This window comes from Arvicanthis niloticus, chromosome 3, assembly GCF_011762505.2.
Source record: "Arvicanthis niloticus isolate mArvNil1 chromosome 3, mArvNil1.pat.X, whole genome shotgun sequence".
In the NCBI taxonomy this organism is placed as follows: domain Eukaryota; kingdom Metazoa; phylum Chordata; class Mammalia; order Rodentia; family Muridae; genus Arvicanthis; species Arvicanthis niloticus.
The window spans coordinates 63,520,565-63,537,178 of NC_047660.1; the positions used below are offsets into that span (position 1 = coordinate 63,520,565).

General features: G+C 47.4%; 2 protein-coding genes across 4 annotated transcripts; one reads left to right on the plus strand and one right to left on the minus strand.

The window, feature by feature from the left end:
- Positions 1-18: 18 nt before the first annotated feature.
- Nop9 (NOP9 nucleolar protein) lies at positions 19-8,094 on the minus strand. Of its 2 annotated transcripts, XM_034497918.2 has the most exons (10): positions 7,734-8,093; positions 7,122-7,565; positions 5,016-5,126; positions 4,347-4,488; positions 3,098-3,290; positions 2,108-2,248; positions 1,457-1,582; positions 1,062-1,298; positions 730-835; positions 19-429 (listed from the first exon to the last, which is right to left on the minus strand). In XM_034497918.2, the coding sequence occupies exons 1-10, from the start codon at positions 7,978-7,980 to the stop codon at positions 272-274; spliced, it is 1,905 nt and encodes a 634-aa protein (XP_034353809.1). In that variant the 5' UTR covers positions 7,981-8,093; the 3' UTR covers positions 19-271. The 2 variants fall into 2 exon arrangements, with proteins under 2 accessions (XP_034353809.1, XP_076787083.1); XM_076930968.1 differs by lacking the exon at positions 2,108-2,248 and having other exon boundaries at positions 7,734-8,094.
- Dhrs1 (dehydrogenase/reductase 1) lies at positions 8,053-14,968 on the plus strand. Of its 2 annotated transcripts, none has more exons than XM_034497919.1 (9): positions 8,053-8,306; positions 8,675-8,845; positions 10,515-10,658; positions 10,798-10,877; positions 12,670-12,802; positions 13,102-13,248; positions 13,975-14,044; positions 14,360-14,440; positions 14,565-14,968. In XM_034497919.1, exons 2-9 carry the CDS (start codon positions 8,696-8,698, stop codon positions 14,699-14,701), a joined length of 942 nt encoding a protein of 313 aa, XP_034353810.1. In that variant the 5' UTR covers positions 8,053-8,306; positions 8,675-8,695; the 3' UTR covers positions 14,702-14,968. The 2 variants fall into 2 exon arrangements, with proteins under 2 accessions (XP_034353810.1, XP_076787084.1); XM_076930969.1 differs by lacking the exon at positions 8,053-8,306 and adding an exon at positions 8,317-8,456.
- The last annotated feature ends 1,646 nt before the right edge of the window (positions 14,969-16,614 follow it).

Below are 16,614 nucleotides of genomic sequence, written 5' to 3' on the forward strand. Positions count from 1 at the left end.
CCCTAAAAAATAAAAATATTTCCAAGACAAATATAAAAGTCTTTACCAGTATGCCTTGAAGGAGGGGAGAGAATGACAAACGGACATAGGGATTAGCAGGATCTGGCTGCCACAGTCCAGGCTGGCCTTGAATTCTTGATAGTCTTGTTTTACCCTCCGGAATAGTAGGTTTACAGTTCTGTGTATCTTACTACATCTGGCTCCGACTTAAACCAGGAAGGACAGCATGTCCTCACCCTCCCCAACAACACTTATTTCCAGTTGCAAGGCCTCAGTCTTCAAGTATAGAGTTCAATACCCGCCTCCGCTTGGCCACAGTGCTTTGCTGCTGTTCCCAAGCCTCTCGCCTCTTCAGGAAGGTAGTCAAGGCCACATTTCGAGCCACATGGTGGCCAAAAGGATCTTGAATCAGCTCCTGGTTCTTCTCTCCTGCAAAGAGAACCACTCATATTTAGCAACATCTATACTCAAAGACAAACTCTACTTGAGGAAAAGGGCTCTCCATTTTCCCTCAATGCTGGTCCGAAACAGGAACAACAAACTCGTCCCGCACTAAAGCATGAAAGCCAGATAAAGGGGGAGGAGTAAGGGACTGCACAGCAACTCTGCAGAGTGCAGAAGCAGGTCTCAGACAACTTGGAACCACACCACACTTTTGAAATCTGCTAAACCAATCAGCTACCAGGCGCAAAAGGAGCCTGGAAACCACCGGAGGGCAGTGGTACTCACCCAATTCGGCAGCAATCTCCTTCCGAGCCCCCAGAGCTGCTCCACTCCAGATGGCATCTAATACACGGCTGCCATGGCGGCTACAGGCAAGAGCCACATACTGTCCCTGAATTGAGATAAGGAAAGTAAAGTCCCTCCAGGGAAATATACAAATATTTCTGGGAATATACAAATGTGTTCTCGGAATGGAGAAATAATTTCAGAAGCCCTGAGAGGCAGTTTAAGCAACATAGGAACTATGTATCCTGCCTCCAGCTCTCAGGTCCAATCCTGAAGGCGGCTCATTTTCTCTAAAGCAGTGATGGAGGAGGAGACTAGAGCAGAAGTCTAACCTTTAGGGTCTTCAGCACACGACGACGCTGCTTGTGTGTCACAGAGGGGCTAGTCAGGATGGCATCAAATACATGAGAGCCAGCAGGACTTTGGGCCAGAGTCAGAAGCTGTGGTCCGGTCAAGGCGCTCAGACTTCGAAGTACAAGTCCAGGGTTGGAAAAATGCAGCAAATGCTGAAGCAGTAGAGACCCAAGGACTGTCACCTCCCTCAGAGCTCTGCTTGTGGCCATTTCTTCCTGGGAGTACAGTAATATGGAGTTAGGAAGCAGTGACTGAACCAGGTGACTTCATCTCTAGGGCACTGCACCCTTTTCAAAGGGGTTAGAGGTCTCATCTTAACTCAAGGGTTTTCCCAAGCCCTAAGAAGCCTGGCCCCCAAATAGCCCTATCTTACCTGATGTTCTGCAGGCACCGCCCCTTCCTCCTCCATTAGTTCATAGTATACCTCATAAGCCAACAAAGAAGCAAAGAGAGGCACACAGGCTACTTGTCGGGATGGGGGCTCTGCACAATGAAATGCCTAGACAGGAAGACAAAGCATAATGACTCTTGGGATGGATCCCATCTCTAACACTACGATTTTCTAGACAGATAAGATCTGACTCAACAGGAAAAGATGCTCCATCTCTGTAGAGTCGAGTCTCGCCTCCCTCGTTCTCGCTCCCAGCTCCATCTCTGTAGAGTCTCGCCTGCCTTGTTTTCACTCCCAGCTCCATCTCTGTAGAGTCTCGCCTGCCTCGTTCTCGATCCCAGCTCCATCTCTGTAGAGTCTCGCCTGCCTCGTTCTCCCTCCCAGCTCCATCTCTGTAGAGTCTCGCCTGCCTCGTTCTCGTTCCCAGCGTCTGCACTCATAACAGGGACCAAATTCATTTATCCCTCAAAGTCCTCTAAGTTCTAGAAGATGAATTTCATTGCAGGACTGTTCGTCGACTCATCTGTCTCCGTATCTGTAACCCCCTCAACATGAACCTCCCACATCCAGATACACGGATTCCAACTAGAGAGTCAGGTCAGAAGGATGGGCTGCAAAGTAACACCCACGCACCTCAAACAGCAGCTTCAAGACCTGGGCTTGGTGAGTCCCAACCCTGCGGCAGGCTTCCACCAGAGCTACAACTACCCCTGGGTGGCCCCGGGCCAGCACTGCTTCCAAGGCAGGGCTCAGCTCCTCAAACACAAGGGACAGCTGAGAGGAGACATAGATTGAAGAATCGTTCACAATCAATTAGTGATTTCCTATAAAGTTAATCAGAAAAAACTTGCTACTAAAAAAAAAATCTAGATAAGACATAAAAACACTGTCAACATCAGATTGTTTATTTTGCTGTGTAAAACCCAGAAGACAACAGCTATACAGGGAAGCTACAGACAGCTATAGACCACCCTACCAGGGAAGAATCTAAAGGTTCCTTCTGTAGAAAACAGAGAAAACCAAAGGCAAGGCGCCTCTAGAACTAAACCCACCCTACTACCCCACAGGCCAACCCAGGGAGCACAGGAAAAGCCCCTTGGTAGTTAGCAGCAGGAACACTACGGCACAGGCCTCAGCACTCCTGAGGATTTACAGACAAGAAGCCACAGAACTTTCTAGCCGCAAATTTGAACTTAACAGATTGGCAGTAGGATCTGAGAAGTTAAAACCAAACTCTAGGAGAAGGGTACCTACACCCTAATATCTGAAAAACACCATTTCTCTGAATAACTTCTCATGGATACTAGTAGTAAACTGTCAGAGAAGTACAGAGACAAGCACACAATAAAATAAGGCCCCAAAACAGGGCAATGGTGGTGCACACCTTTGATCCCAGCAGTCAGGATGCAGACATAGGTGGAACTTGTTGAGTTCAAGGCCAGCTTGGTTTACAGAGCAAGTTCTGGGGCTACTAAGAAATCCTGTCTCTAAAAAACCAAATAATAAAAATAGAAATAACAACATAGATAGATAGATAGATAGATAGATAGATAGATAGATAGGGCCCAATGATTAAGAATAGCAGAAAGAGAGCAAGAGACCCAGGCCACATTTCCAACCTACCAGCTCAGGGGAAGTGACTGCATCCAGTAAGCGCTGCAAAGGGAAGTTAGCAATGGGATGCTCAGCCAAGGAGCACAGCTGACCCTGGAAGTGGTCCTTAAAGAGGCGTTGCAGCCTCTCTGCTTCTAACACCAGCAGCACCTGCTCCAAGAGTCTAGAGCTTGTCTGATCCCGAAGAAACAGGAGTAGAGGGCTAGAGGTGGGAAGAGTGAGACCCAGGCTAGAGAGCAGCTCTGTGTTTAATAGTCCTTACCGTCCCTGCAGAGGACCTGCTTCACAGGCCCTCTCTTGCCCTCCACTACAAACACAGTGCATGCACATACACAGACACAGGCGACTCATACAAGTGAAGTAAAAATAAATAAAAATCTTTCTTAAAGAGCTGAGTTTGGTGGTACACACCTTTAAGCCCAGCATTCAAGAGGCAGAAGTCAGTGAGTTCAAGGCCAACCTGGTCTATATAGTGAGTTCTAGGCCAGCCAGTGCTACATAGCAAGACCCTGTCTCACACAGATGAAGAATGAGACTGGGGCTCAAGAGACGGCTCAGTGGTTAAGAGCACATGCTTACTGCTCATGCAGAGGAATCAAGAAATTCAGTTCCCAGCATCCACAAGGCAGCTGACAACTATCTGCAACTCCAGTTCCAGGGGCTCTGACACCCTCTTCTGGACTCTACTGACACTGCACACATGTGGTGTACATCATACACGTAAGCACAACTTCATAAACATAAAATACAAATAAATCTTAAAACTAAGTCAGGGGCTGGAAAGATGACTCAGTAGTTAAGAGCACTGGCTGCTCTTCCAGAGGTCCTGAGTTCAATTCCCAGCAACCACATGGTGGCCCACAACCATCTGTAATGAGATCTGATGCCCTCTTCTGGTGTCTGAAGACAGCTACTTGTCATGTATATAAAATAAATAAAATCTAAAAAAAAAACAAAAAAAAAAAACAAAACAAAACAAAAAAAAAACCTAAGTCAGGCATGGCTGGCTTTACTACCAGCACCCAGGAGGCAGAGGCAGAAGGATCTTTGTGAGTTTAAGACTAGCCAGGGCTATACAATGAGCAATGAGACTGTACCTCCCCAGTGGTGGGGTTAAAGGTAGCACCGCCCGGCAATAAATATTTTGGGGGAGAAGATAAAAGAGTGTAGACTTCACCCAGAAATAGCTACACCACATTATCTCATTCGTCTCAGACACCACCCCCAGATGCAGTGACCCCTGAAGACATGATCACACCTGCCATCTGCTGAAGAATTTCGAGAACTCAGGTAATCAATGACTGCATCGCAGAGGTGGGCACAGTACTGAGGTAACTTGTGATGGAGGACTTGTAAGGCCACTTGAAGACAAAAGCTGGAGATCTTATCGGTGATAAATACTGTAGGGAAAGGCAGAAATAATTTAATACTCTGTCCAAACCCAGATTACCTGTACAGCCAACAAGGAAGGCTAGATATACAAAAATGCCAACAGAAAATGCCTTATAGCATTACACCAGACAGGTGTTAAGATAGAATGACCTGAGATAAGGGTCCTGATTGGTGGAAATCCCCAGAGAACACCCTAGACCCTTTTCCTACTTCCCCTTTGTTATGGTTCCTCTTGACTGTCCACTTGATGGGATTTACACTCACTATGGAACTAACTTCTGGGCATTTCTGTGAGTGTTTCTAGAGAAGGGCAACACAGGGGGACAGACCCACCCAAATGTGGGCGGCGCCATCCCATGAGCACAGCATTCATCTACCTCTGCTTCCTGACTTGCTACAGTGTAGCTTCGGCCATGATAATGACCTGACATGATAGACAGCACCTCCAGCTGTGAGTCTAACTTTTTCTCCCTTAGGTCACTTTGGTTGAGTATTTGCCTCTGCAACATGTAAAGAAATTAATACATCTCTTTACCAGCAATGTCCTTCAGAAAGCAGGCGCTCAGGTCTTGAAGGCGATTCAAGAAGGTTTTAGGAACCTCAAAATGAGTTGGTTTACATTCCCGAGCTGAGGTCCTCTGTGTTTCTAAAGAAAGACAACAGTGAGATTACGGACAGGCAAGTAGGAAGAAGAGCTCCACAGAAGAACCAGGGCTCAGCTTGGAGACGAAGGGCAGAGCCGAGTGTTGCCTGAGGAGGAGTAAAATAGTCTTTCGGTTTTTTCCCCAAGGATCTTTAACTCCCTTCCCTATGGTCCAGGGTTCATATTTCTCAGCCACGATTTCTAGTATACCAAAACCAAACTTCACGTATACTCTCTAACCTCATTCTCCAGTATTTTTAAATGTAGGTTATGTCCTATGACTATAACATGAAACAAAGTTAGTGGTCTCAAGTAGCATTTTCTATTTTAATTTTTATCTTTTAATATGCATTACATCCTGTTTCCCTTATCCCCACTCCTACCTAGTTCCCACCTCCCCATGTCCCCTCTCCCCCAGATCCACTCCTTCTGCTTCCCTTCAAAAAACAAAACAAACAGGCCTCCTAGGGATATCAATCAAACACGGCATAATAAATCACAGTAAGACTAGGCACAGATCTTCACATCAAGATTGGATAAGGTAACCCAGCAGGAGGAAAGGGTTCTAAGTGTAGGAAAGAGTCAGAGACCCCCCCACTCCACTGTTAGGAGTCCCACAGGAACTCCAAACTACACAACTGTAATGTCTATGCAGAGGGCCCAGCTCAGCTCTATACAGGGTCAGTGATTATTACTTCAGTCTCTGTGAGCCCCTATGAGCCTGCTTAGTTAATTGTGTGGGTCATGTTCTTGTGGAGCCTTAATCCCTCTGGCTCCTAGAATCCTTCCCCCTCTTATGCAGGGTTCCCCTGGCTTTGCCTAGTGTCTGACTGTGGGTCTCTGCTTCTACTCCAATCGGCAATTAGCATTCTTTAAATAGAGAACAAAAATTAAAAGGAAGCCGGGCAGTGGTGGCGCACACCTTTAATCCCAGCACTTGGGAGGCAGAGGCAGGTGGATTTCTGAGTTCGAGGCCAGCCTGGTCTACAGAGTGAGTTCCGGGACAGACAGGACTCGAAAAACAAAAAACAAAAAACAAAAAACAAAACAAAACAAAACAAAATTAAAAGGAAAGAAAATATCAGAAGAAGAGGTAGCATGTGGAGAGGGTATCTTTTTCTGAACTTTTGCTTGGATTCAACATTCACACACAAGTCACATCAGGGTGAAAAACAAACTTCCTAGACAGACATAAAGGCACATAGCTATAATTTCAGTATTAGAGAGGCCGAGGCAGAAAGTCAATAAATTTGACACCAGCATGAGCTTACAGAGTAAGTTCAGACCAACTTGTGCTACACAATAAGACCTTGTCCAAAAAACAAAGCAGCCGGTGGCCTGCCCCTTTAATCCCAGCACTTGGGAGGCAGAGACAGGCGGATCTCTGGGTACAAGGCCAGTTTAGGCATGGTAGCACAAGCCTGCAATCCCAGCATTTGGAAAGTAGGAGCAAGCAGAAGCATCAAGGCCAGCCTGTGCTACATCACAAGTCAAAAGCCAGATGGACTATATGGGAAATGCTGTCAAAAAAAAAAAAAAAAAAAAAAAAAATCAAGGCAAGGAAGGTTATAAGGGCGATTGCTACTAAGCCTGACGACCTGAGTTCAATACACAGAACTCACACAGTGGAAGGAGAGAAACGACTCCCACAAGTTGTCTTCTCCTCTCCACATACACACTGCAGAAGGCACACATATTCAGTGTGCACACATGCCCAGACATATTTTAAAGTTAAAGCAAAGGAATTTCTTACTGTGAGTTATGAAAATACAAATGTGAAATTCATTGCTCCTGTGCCTACGCTCACAGCTGTCCCTTGAATGTAAGTCCATCCTTACTAGGAACACTATTCTCTGACCTTCCAGGTTCTGTCCTAAGGTTCTGCTAATTCTTCATGGTCAAGCTCCACCATGAAGATTAACTCTTCTGTTTACTGGCTTCTGAACTTCCTAAACGCTCCTGCTCACGAGGCCCTCTTCCCTTTCTCACAATACTTACCAGATGACTGGGAACCACGGGGCTTGACTCTCTCAGACTCCAGAAGAATACCTCCCAACACTTGCAGCAGAGTTCTGACCACGAAGCTGCCATGGGTGTCTCCACAGAAGAAAAGAAAATCATCACACACTTCAGCGGCTAGTCCCAGGACTAGCTCCTCCAGAGTCTGTGAAGGACCATCTTCTTCCTCCTCCTCCTCAGCTGGCTCTGCAGGACTCCTCAGCAATCGAGGTAGCTGCAGCAGAGCACTTTGTAATACGTGGACCCCACACCGATGACAGGCCACGAAACGCAAGTTGGGGCGCAGAGCGACCCACACTCGACACAAGGGTTTCAAAGGACTGAACCCCAAAAGCTGCTGCAGCATTTCACTACCAGTCCGGTTCGTGGCCAAGGCTAGAGCCTGAGCCTCCACTTCCTTCAAAATATTGCGCGCCATCAACTCTGGGGAAAAAAAAAAAAAAAAAAAAAAAAAAAAACGAGGTCATAAATAAACCGTTAGACTGCGAAGAGGATAAGACTTAACCCATCACTTAGCCAAGAACTCCCGGGGATCCCTCTAAAAGTTCCTTGTGTGGGTTTACATTTAATCCACGGCGTAGCTGTTCCTACCTCGTTCTTCGGCGGCGTCCGGAGTCACTTTCAGCGCTGACAGCGCCCGTCGGAAATATCCGAGCGCCTCCGGGCTCAGGTGCGGGAGAGCCTCGGGGGCCTGCTCCGCACGCGCGGCCGCCGGCAGCCGGGAACAAGCATCGCGGCCGGGAGGGGGACGCCCCGAACCCCGGGCCGCGCGTCCCCGCCGGCCGGTACCTGAGAACTGGCGCCGCGCTTTGTGAGCAGAACGCGGGCCCAACCCCATGCGTGCTGCGGGACTAGACGTTCACGCTTCCCGGTTGCAGCTCCCACAACCGCCGGCGCGTTCTTGACGCACGTAGACGTCATGAGTCTGCGACGGGGCGGGCGGGCATGGTGGGCGTGACTGCAGGTGACCCTTCCCTATTTGCGGGTTCCACCCTCGGTTCTGACCCTGGAACTCCGAGGCTAGCCTCGTCTCGTTCTATATCATCCTCACCCGCACCCGGACTTCCATCCAGGCACGCACTTCAACGTGGCAAGAATCAAAGTTCTCGACCTTTGTTCTGGCGATCTGGGCAGAAGGACACTCAGAGGCTGCTACTGCTGCAGGTGAGGCTCTGTCCACTTACGGTTCACGGGTTCGCGGTTCTCCGTGGGACTGGACAGGTAACAAGAGCTCCAGAGAGCCCTGGACTCTTCGTGGACATACCCTGTTGGACTGCCTCGCCAGATTCTCCACCAAGTTAGCTCCACTCAGAGGTTCGCAGTAGTACTATGTGTAGCGTTGGAGAGTCTCCATCCAGCCCTGTGCATCCTAAAAGGACAGCCTGGCCTGAGACTTTGACCCAGCTATCCTTCTGTGAAATTTCTCTCCCCTCAAAATAGTCCAAGCTTAGCAGCCCCTTCTGTCCCTCACAGAGACCTGCCTCAGTACACAATCTACAGGATTCTCTCAAAGCAACTCTTTGCCTCCACAGATATCCCCTTTGATGTGAGTCATGGTAGCGTCTATGAAGGGCCAAGTGTGTGTGGTAACTGGGGCCTCCAGGGGTATTGGCCGTGGCATTGCCTTACAGCTATGCCAAGCAGGTGCCACAGTTTACATTACCGGTCGCTATCTGGACACCCTTAGAGCTACTGCCCAGGAGGTAAGTGACCGCCTGATTACTATACCCCCCTCCCCAGCAAATCGTTAATGTTTATTGAGTACCATAAATAAGCAATGTAGGGTTGAATTTTTTCTACCAAGTGAGTTTAATGGGAAGAGAAATCTTTCTGTTTTGAGAGTTTTGGATTTTGCAAAGAAAAACATTTGAACATTTGAATTTGTTGAACTGCAGTGTTTACTTTTTTGCTGTTTTTGTTTTGTTTTGTTTTGATACAGAGTCTCTCTACATCTCTAAATGGCCCTGGCTGTCTGAGAACTCACTGTGTAGTCTCAGGCTGCCCTGGAACTCACAGAGATCCTCCTGCCTCTGCCTCCTGAATTCTGGGATTAAAGGTGTGCACCACCACTTGAGGTGGTTTTTATTTTGGATGCATTGATGTTTTGCCTATATGTGTATCTGCGTGAGGGTTTCATTTCCTCTGGAACTATAGTTGTGTGGGGGTGCTAGAAATTGAACCTGAGTCCTTTGGAAGAGCAGCCAGTGCTCTAACCAATGAGCCATCTCTTCAACCCTCCTGAGGCGATCTTGAACAAGTCTTGAATAGAAATTAGGTAAGGAAGTTTTGAAAACCGTTCCCAGCTACTCAAGCAAAGGGCAAAGGCCAGAGTGGGAGTGCTTTGTAGAGGCCATCAGGGGGGCTGAGGCACAGGTTAGAGGGTGTACAGGCCTGGATTTGATCCTGAGCACTGAAAACAAACAAATAAAATAACCAAAAAACAAAACAAACCCACCCTGGAAAACGGTTTTGCACACCTTTAATCCCAGCACTCGGGAGCCAGAACCTCTCTGTCATTTCAAGGTCTACATAGTGAGTTCCAAACCAGCCAGGGCTACAGAGTGAGAGCCTGGGGGACGGGAGCCGGTATGGCATGTGTGCCTATATAACCCAGCACCGGAGATGTTGTGCCAGGATTGAGAGTTGAAGGCCAGCTTGAGCTATGTAGTAAGACCCTATCAAAAAAGCTTTTAGCCTTTAGTTGGCTTAGATTGGTGATCCAGTTAGAAGATGATTTAAAATGTCCATGTTTTAGATAATTCACGCTGATTAGATTGTGGAAAAAAAATGTGACTTAAGGAAAAAGACTTGAGGTCAGGTGAACAGTTAGGAGGCATTGCTGTAGTTTGAGCAAAACAGGAACAGGACCCTGAGCTTCCTCTGGAAAATAGGTATTCTTCTTCCTCTGAAGCTTGTGGGTAGGTCACACTTTTCAGAGGCAAGGCAGAATAAAGTGGCAATAGGTTATGCCTACTAGCTTTGATTTTTCATTGTGGAGCCAGAGCCTTGGTTAAGTGAAGGAAAGAGCTGAGGCTGAGTAAGACTTCCAAGTGAGTGAGTGACAAGAGAGTCGGGAAGGACAAAGAGGATAGTTACTTCTTTCTGAGAGTGGACGCCATGCTTTATCTCTTGCCTGGGACTTACAGGATAATTACTAAGTAAGGTCTTACCTATGATAGCGCTCAGTAAATGCTGATGTTAAATCTTGCCCTGTTGTGGGAAGTCCCACTATGGTGAAATTTCCAAAACAGACAGCAGAGGGAGCCATTGCATGCCATGTCCCAGCTGTTGGCTGAGTCCTGAGCTCTCAGTTCCCAAATTCACTTGTGTTAGGAAAATAACTGTGAACTCATACACGCTGTTCCTCTCCAGGCACAGTCCCTCGGGGGCCGGTGTGTACCAGTGGTGTGTGATTCAAGCCAGGAGAGTGAAGTAAAAAGCCTGTTTGAGCAAGTAGATCGGGAACAGCAAGGGCGGCTAGATGTCCTTGTCAATAATGCCTATGCTGGTGTCCAGGTAACCTTTTAACTTGATCCAACTCTACATTCCGACCCCATCCTTGAATCTTTACCTCCATTTGTAGTCCCATTAACCAGCCCTTTATACCTTCATGCCAGTCAATCACCCAGTCAGTCACCCTCCTTATGTCTTCTAGGCAATCATGAACACCATCAACAAGTCATTCTGGGAAGTACCTGCCTCCATTTGGGATGATATAAACAATGTTGGACTCAGGTGTGTGCTTCACTGCCAGAGCCTGGGTCCTCCTGTTTAGTAAACCCCAGAGTCTGGGCTTTCTAAAAGGACTCTTTCCCTCTGGCTTCCCCATCTCTTTCATCTCTTATTTGTCCCACATATTTCTGGAGAAGTTCCATGCCTGTGGGTTTGCACCTAAGAATATCACCTTTTTTTTTCTTTAACATGCATGCGTGCTTGTGTGTGTGTGTGTGTGTGTGTGTGTGTGTGTGTGTGTGTGTTTTCTGTGCCCGCCATGGTGCATGCAGAGATCTGAAGACAATTTCAGAGAGTCAGTTCTCTTCACATCTTTCTTTGAGTTTTAGGACTTGAACTCAGGTTTCCAGGTATACACAAGAAGCAGCCTTTACCTGCTGAGCCACCTCAGACAGCCTGGGAATGTCAATTTTTGCTTTGTCTCAGTTTGTCTTCTTGGTTTGGTTTGGTTTGGTTGGTTTGGTTTGGTTTGATTTGATTTTTGAGACAGGGTTTCTCTGTGTAGCCTGGGTGATCCTGGAACTCACTCTGTAGACCAGGCTGATCTTGAACTTAGAGGTCCACCTTCCTCTGCCTCCCAAGTGCTGGGACCAAAGGCCTGCACTACCTTCCAACTCAGATTTTTCTAACAAGATGTCAGCCTTGTTCTGGCCTCATTCTTTGCCTATCCAAGTACAAGTCCCAGAAGGAAGAAGGAAGGATTCTCTCTGTTGCACACAGCCCATGGGCTATGTTTTAAAAAGTGGTTAGAGGGACAGCTCAAATGATTAAGGATGGACCAGTTAATATAGCATGTATATGCTCCTGTCAGTTTTGATCTCCCACACGTCGTGATACTTCCTTCTCATCATTCTCAGCCCCACTGACTTCTCCATCCCTCGCCTCTCAGTTCTCTCTCTTCCCCAGTTAGTCCTGTCACTTGTTTCCTGTTACCCTCTCTATTTCCCACCTTCCTTAGAGCCCCCCTCTTACAATTCACCTTCTGTAATTCACCTTCTATAAATATGCATGTATACATACATGTATACATGTGTACACATGTATAGTTTTAAACCTAGGATCCACATATGAGAGATAACATGGCATTTGCCTTTCTGAGTCCAGCTTAACTTTGCTTAATGGTTTCCAGTGCCAGATGTGATAGTACATGACTTTAATCCAGCACTCAGGAGACAGAGGCAGGCAGATCTCTGTGAGTTCAAGTCCAGCCTGGTCACCTAGTATCAGGACACCCAGGGCTATGTAGAGAGACCCCATCTCAGAAATAGTAACCATAATAATAATTGTTTTTCAGTTGTATCCATTTTCCTGCAAATAAGGTGGCTATGGTTATTGGACATTTTCTGAGTATTTATTTGGCTATTTGCATCTCTTCGTTGAGAACTTTCTATTCAGCTCATCTTCTCATTTTGTTATACAGTCTTATCTAGCCCAGGCTGGCCTCAAACTCACTATGTAGACAAAGGTGTCCCTGAATTCCCAACTCTCCTGCCTTAACCTCCACGATGTTGAAATTATAAGTTTGTTCCATGAACCCAGCTGACTAGATACATGGCTTAACACACTCCTGATCTCTCACATTTATAGTGCAAGAGCCCCTTCATTATGTCACACATACTCTTTCTTGTCTACCATTAATTGTATCAGCTTTTCCCTTGGAATGGCCTATACCTGATTCCCCAGGTCGTCAGCTATTGCTGTGCAGCCTCTGCTGACCACAGATACTGAGGACTTAGGAAACAACTGAACCAGTACTCACACAATTCATTCCTTCTTCTTCCCTGATCCCTTCTAGAGGCCACTACTTGTGCTCTGTGTATGGGGCACGGCTGATGGTGCCAGCCGGCAAAGGACTCATCGTGATTGTCTCCTCCCCCGGGGGCCTGCAGCATATGTTCAATGTCCCTTATGGTGTGGGCAAAGCTGCGGTAAGGACCAAGGCACAGGAGTTGGGGAGGTATACATCGGTGTTGACAGCTGGTAGACTCCACAGTTGTCAGAGTAGTAAGACTGGTGACTTTCATGTCTCTCTCTGTCCCATGAATTGATCGTTCCTTTGTGTGGACCTTTCTCCATCTGCCAGAGTAGGTATCAAATGTGGGAAGATGGTGGCAGAAACATCAGGGCTCTTGAGAAGGATGTGGGCCTGGGATATCCTCTTGGACTCAGAGGAAGGTGAGGTGGGCAGGTGTCCACGTTCTCATTTCTGCCTTCTCTCCCTCCACAGTGTGACAGACTGGCTGCTGACTGTGCCCATGAGCTACGGCGACATGGAGTCAGCTACGTATCTCTGTGGCCAGGGCTGGTGCAAACAGAACTGGTGAAGGAGTTTATGGCAAAAGAGGAGCAGTCTAATCACCCTCTGTTTAAGAAGGTTGGCAAGGGAAGGGTAGGGGAACTAGAGAGCAAAGGCATCTCTCCAGTCTCAAGAGCAGTGCAAGTGTAAGTAGTGCGTCTGTAATCCCAGCACTCACAAGGCAGAGGTGAGGAGATCTGTGTGACTTCAAGGCCAACCTGACTGAGGTCTGGGCCAGCCAGGGCTGTGTAGTGAGACTACAAAATCAAGAAAGAGTTGTTGTTCCCATGTACCAGGTACTTCCTCAGGCAGACACAGGCTGAGCATGCAGCAGGTTACTCCTTTTAATCCTGTAAAGCAGTTAATAACCCCATTTTATAGATAGTGAAGCAGAAACCCAGAGAGCTTAAGAGACTTGGTGCAAGGCTGGAAGTGTGGCTCAGCGGGCTTAGCGGTAGAATGTTTGCTTAGGTGTGCTGGCGTAGGCTCAGTCCCTCGCAATGAAAAGTGACAGGAAGGAGGGAAATGTATTCCATGGTATGTGTCATAACAGGACAGGCTGTCTGACACTAAAGCCCACATGTGACCTTGCACTGATCTCCCCTAGAAGGTCCAGACACTAGTTGGATGCTCTGGTCCTTCCTTCTGTTTATGCATGGGAAAGGGAGCTCTAATGCTTTCTAAGACATGGCCATGCGAGTCCTGCTTGGTTGTGTCCGTCTGGGACAGAAGGTGAGAATGCAGAAGGCACAGGCAGCGAGCGCTCCTGGAAATTAACCCCTAACTTCTCAACCTATTTTTTAGATGAAACCAAATTTCTCATCGGCCGAAAGTACAGAAATGAGTGGCAAGTGTGTGGTGGCCTTGGCAACAGGTAATGACACTGGGTGACAAAGTGCTTCTTCTTTAGGGTGCTCACAGCCAGTTCCTAAATTTTGTTTGGGAGATAACTGGAAAAGACAATGGTTGTCTTTTCTGTCTGTTGGAGATCAGAGGGTCAGGATTTCTGGTTGAGGTCTGCTATGAACTGCTGCAGGGTAGTGTGGTTTAGAGCCTTTGTGTGAACACAGAGAACTCTTGCTCTGGGCTGTGTGCAGTGCATACCTCAGCCACACCCTGTCCCAGTCAAACATTGTCACTCGACACCACTCCCAATGCCCACCATTGATAAGTATATGTGTGCCCACAGACCCCAATATCCTGAGCTTGAGTGGGAAGGTGCTGCCATCCTGTGACCTTGCTCGGCGCTATGGCCTTAAGGATGTTGACGGTAAGTGCTTGCTCTGGGCCAGCTTTAACCAGTGACTGCGTTCCCTACTCTTTTCCCCAACTTTTCAGCCAGATTTGGGGTGTCCGAAATAAGGGTCTTCTTGCCCTTCTATTGTTATTCCCAGGCCGCCCTGTCCAAGACTATTTTTCTTTGGGCTATGCCCTGTCACATGTCTCCAGCCTGGGATGGCTGAACTCCTTCTTGCCTGGCTTCCTCCGTGTACCCAAGTGGATCGTCACCCTCTACACCAGCAAATTTTAGCCTCCTGATCTGCTATCCCAGCCCTTCCAGAACCTTGTCTCATGAGGCTCAGGTGGGTGGGGCTGTCTTGGTGGAACAAACCCACTTTTCCACACACCCGTGTCCTCACCATGAAGAGGAGATGCCTACTGGGCATCTAGTACATTCTGGGGGCTCTAGTAGGTTCTTTGTGCCTTGGTTTTCCCTGTCCTTGCATCTTAATATTTTGCTTGAGTAATTATAAGTGCTTATAAGTAGAAGTTAATAAAGGTCTCATCTCTCCTTCAATTTGTGAGTTCTCATTCTATATTAAAGCGGTAAATATTTGAGAAAAGGATTCAACGATGTAAAAATGTGTAGGTTCTCAAGCTGAGACGGTTCAGTGGATACAGCTCTCAGAGCAAGCTTGGTGACCAGATTCACATCCCAGAAACTTTGTAAAACTGGATACAGTAGCAGCCTGTATGTAATTCCACCAAGCCTGTGTGCAGTGGGAGACATAAGTGGAGAAATCCCTGCAAGCTCTCCTGCCAGCCAGCCTGGTACACACAGTGATGTGCACACAGTTATGGTGAACAGCTAAGGACCCTCCCTCTACAAGGTAGAGGTGACTGCCAACAGCCAGGATTGTCATGTGACCAGCACATGGGGCATGTACCCACATTCACATGCACATACACACCTTGTAATTACATTAGCTGGATGTAGTGGTGCACGCCTTTAATCTCATCACTGGAGAGGCAGAGCCAGGAGGACCTCTGTGAATTCCAGGCCACCTTGATCTACATAATGAGTTCCAGGACAGACAGGACTATGCAGTGAAACTCTGTCTCAAAAATTAATTAAAATTAATTTAAAAATTGAAAGTAGGCCCTGGTACACACTTTTAATCCCAGGACTCAAGCAGCAGAGACAGGTAAGTTTGAGGCCAGCCTATTCTACATAGAGAAGTCCAGGCTAGCCAGGGAGACAGAGTGAGATCCTGTCTCAAAAAAATAAAATGAGAATCAAATGTCTAGGTTCTAAAGGGCTCCAGTGTCTTATTGTGAGGCTCTCTCTTTCAGAGCTGCTTCTGCTCTTCCTCACAAGACCCCTCTCTCATGCTAAGGTCAGGGTCTCTCCAACTCATTCTCTTGCTTTCACCGTCTTTCCAACAATACCTGCTGCCTCTGGGCTTCCAACATAGGCAGATCCTGTGGTGTGTTTAACTTCCTGGAACTGGGAGAGAAGATACTGTCTGATTCCAATTAGACGGAAGCAGCTGGTGGTGCTGGCTGGCACCCTCACCCTTCCTCTTGGGACTGTATCACCTGAATGAGTCATTTTCTGCAGAACTAAGTACATGAACCCTTTAGGGCTGCATCCCAGAGCAGGGCAGCAAGGTGTTCTAGGAAGCCAAGGCCATTTCTGCAAGAGTGACAGACGTTATTAGGCCCCAAAATAGAAATGCTTCCAAGGGAGGTGGGCAAACATTGTCAGCTGCAAGAAGATTGGCATGATCAGACTTGTAGTAGAGGAAGCTCCCAGGAGCTGAGGTGTGGGCAGAGGGGGAACAGGTTGTAGTCATGAGAGGCTGGTCTAGTATCAGTGTCACCAAGAATATGATGATACATAGGTGTGGGCTGAGGGGAGATTGCAGGAAACAATGTCTATGGATGGGAGCTGAGCCAGAACAAGACTCCCACTGTCCCAGGCATGGAGGACAGTATGCTAGCAGCAGGCACAAAGAAATTTTGAGAAGCCAGCTTGCCTGAGGGCTTAGCCCTGACTGGGTACCAAGGGGTTAGTTGAGATGTTGCCTAGCCTTACCAGAGCAAGATATTTGCCTGTTCCTAGATGCCAGAGTCCAAGGAAGGATGATGGTTGTCAGAGGTAATATTCATGCCCTGGGTTTCCAAAACTTTTGAAAAGCATGCAGTGGAAAATGTCGTATC

What these genes read in the sequence shown, in the direction of transcription:
- Dhrs1 (XM_034497919.1), top strand. Translation starts at nt 8,696, where the DNA reads ATGGTAGCGTCTATGAAGGGCCAAGTGTGTGTGGTAACTGGGGCCTCC. An exon ending in ATGCCTATGCTGGTGTCCAG is followed by an intron (nt 10,659 to 10,797) that starts GTAACCTTTTAA and finishes TATGTCTTCTAG; the next exon opens with GCAATCATGAACACCATCAA. An exon ending in ATCACCCTCTGTTTAAGAAG is followed by an intron (nt 13,249 to 13,974) that starts GTTGGCAAGGGA and finishes CCTATTTTTTAG; the next exon opens with ATGAAACCAAATTTCTCATC.
- Nop9 (XM_034497918.2), bottom strand. Translation starts at nt 7,980, where the DNA reads ATGGGGTTGGGCCCGCGTTCTGCTCACAAAGCGCGGCGCCAGTTCTCA. An exon ending in CTTTCTGAAGGACATTGCTG is followed by an intron (nt 4,489 to 5,015) that starts GTAAAGAGATGT and finishes CTTTCCCTACAG; the next exon opens with TATTTATCACCGATAAGATC. An exon ending in CGGTGCCTGCAGAACATCAG is followed by an intron (nt 1,299 to 1,456) that starts GTAAGATAGGGC and finishes CTGTACTCCCAG; the next exon opens with GAAGAAATGGCCACAAGCAG.